Source organism: Diaphorina citri, unplaced genomic scaffold, assembly GCF_000475195.1.
Source record: "Diaphorina citri unplaced genomic scaffold, Diaci psyllid genome assembly version 1.1 scaffold471, whole genome shotgun sequence".
Lineage (NCBI taxonomy): Eukaryota > Metazoa > Arthropoda > Insecta > Hemiptera > Psyllidae > Diaphorina > Diaphorina citri.
Genome location: NW_007377906.1, coordinates 154,386 through 156,255, shown reverse-complemented (window position 1 = coordinate 156,255; position 1,870 = coordinate 154,386). Strand labels below are relative to the sequence as shown.

Sequence of the window (1,870 nt, the reverse complement as noted above, 5' to 3'; positions counted from 1 at the left end):
AAAAAATGTCCTCTTTTGGAACTAGGTTACCCATTTATTTATTATGTTAAGGCAGTCACTTCAGGTCGCGGTAGTTCAATTTTCTCAATCTAATCTAATGCAAGTTGTCTTGGAAAGTACTTACGTTTTTATGCAAAATAATATTCTCTTTTTTTACTTCCCCAGTATTTCAATCAATTGAGGGAAAACATAGTGCGAGGACAACCGCCGGATAAGCAAGCGTCCATGGTACAGTGGTTCGAAAACCTAATGAATAGCATAGAACGAAATCTTCTCACGAAAAATAGAGACAGGTGAGTGGATGAATGAGTTTTGTTATCCTACTCTTCATTATCCGTCAGTAGTAGGTAATTCTCTGGCCTGGCTAGGCAACTTCAAACAGGGTAATCTGGCTGGGAGACTTTGAACAGGGAGGATACCAGCCTGAAATTTCCCTTGCTAACGAAATAGCAAAGGTTGAGTGCGAAGGGCATCCACTTGTAAAAATTTTGTAGCCAAAACCAAATGTTAGCCCAAAGCAATCACCTAGCTAGGGCTGATTGAGAGGCTGACGAATAACGCCGACCCTTTCTAAACACGGATGCTAAGAAGAAGAAGAAGAGTAGGTAATTCATTGGTTAAGGGACATTAAACAAAGAGTAGAATAACCTTAACTGTTGGACTAGAATGACTAGATTGGTATAAACTGGGAGCAGAACAGCTATCTCTAACCTCTTACCCGATAGCTCAATGATCTTTCTGCTTGTGAAAAATAAGCACAATGTCTGACACGATACGATGGTTCAGAAACGAGCCATGTCGAGCGGATTAGAAGATTGGAACACATCACATGCCTTCAGTAACACTCCATTTGTCACACAAGAGTAGAGACCGATGAACGTATTCTTTTTATTATATTTATTTCCATGGTCAATCGGCTAATTGGCAATTGAAATAATATTAAAGTTGATGTGTTCCAATCTTCTAATCTAATTCCAATTCCAATCTTCTTTAATAATATTAAAGTTGATGCCGCTACAACAACAATAACGGACCATTACTATTTAATTCTATGTATGTTTCCTTTCTCCCCGTTCCAGGTTTACCCAGAACCTCTCCATGTTTAGGCGAGACATCAACGACTCTCTCAAAGGCCCCAACATGAACTCTTCGTGTACCGCTAACGACATGATGACGTAATAGGGAGAGAGCCAGATCAACCCTCACCATTCTCTCTTTTGCTGTGATGCCTCCCCTTTCCCTTTGCTCTACCTCCCCTCAGTTGTCTCCCAAGGAGAGAGATATGTCCTCGTCAGAAGTAAGCTTTATGTTTGTTCGTGAGATATCTTTATGTGTGTGTTGTGAGATAGCTTTATGTGTGTTCCGTCAAAGAGGAATGTGGTCTCTAAGTAGTAATTGGCAAAAATATTGATGATGAATTCCACCAATGACTTTTTAGAGATTTCACTAATGAGAATATTTAATGATCCAAAAGTAGTTTTTAATGATCCAAAAAGGAGTTTTTAATAATTAAAAAAGAAGTTTTTAACTATCCAAAAAGGAGGAGTTTTTAAAAACTCCTTTTTGATCATTAAAAATTCTCGCATTAGTGAAATCTCTCATTAAGCCATTGGTGAAATCCACCCCAATAGTTTACGGGCGGTATAATGTCGGCTCTCTCAGACCGTCGTAACGTGTATATATAGACTGCGGGAGTAAAGGGACTTTTCAGTCTCATTCTGGCAGGATAAACAAGGTATATTCTATTCTATTCTATTAAACTCTGTGTCGACCGGCTGTCGATCGATGTCGACTGACACGTCCACACTGACTCGACAACATGGATTCACCTCGTCGATCGACGGCTGTTGACTACGTATGGACTCAGCTT

At 39.6% G+C, this 1,870-nt stretch overlaps 1 protein-coding gene across 1 annotated transcript in view; it reads left to right on the top strand.

Annotated features, from left to right (window-relative positions):
- Window positions 1–1,473, top strand: part of LOC103509163 (exportin-7-B) — a 22,277-nt gene extending 20,804 nt beyond the window's left edge. The window contains exons 18-19 of the mRNA XM_026823554.1: window positions 166–293; window positions 1,080–1,473. Of these exons, the coding sequence (XP_026679355.1) occupies window positions 166–293; window positions 1,080–1,179 (228 nt within the window). The 3' untranslated portion in view covers window positions 1,180–1,473. The remainder of the gene's footprint in view (window positions 1–165; window positions 294–1,079) is intronic.
- Window positions 1,474–1,870: the final 397 nt, after the last annotated feature.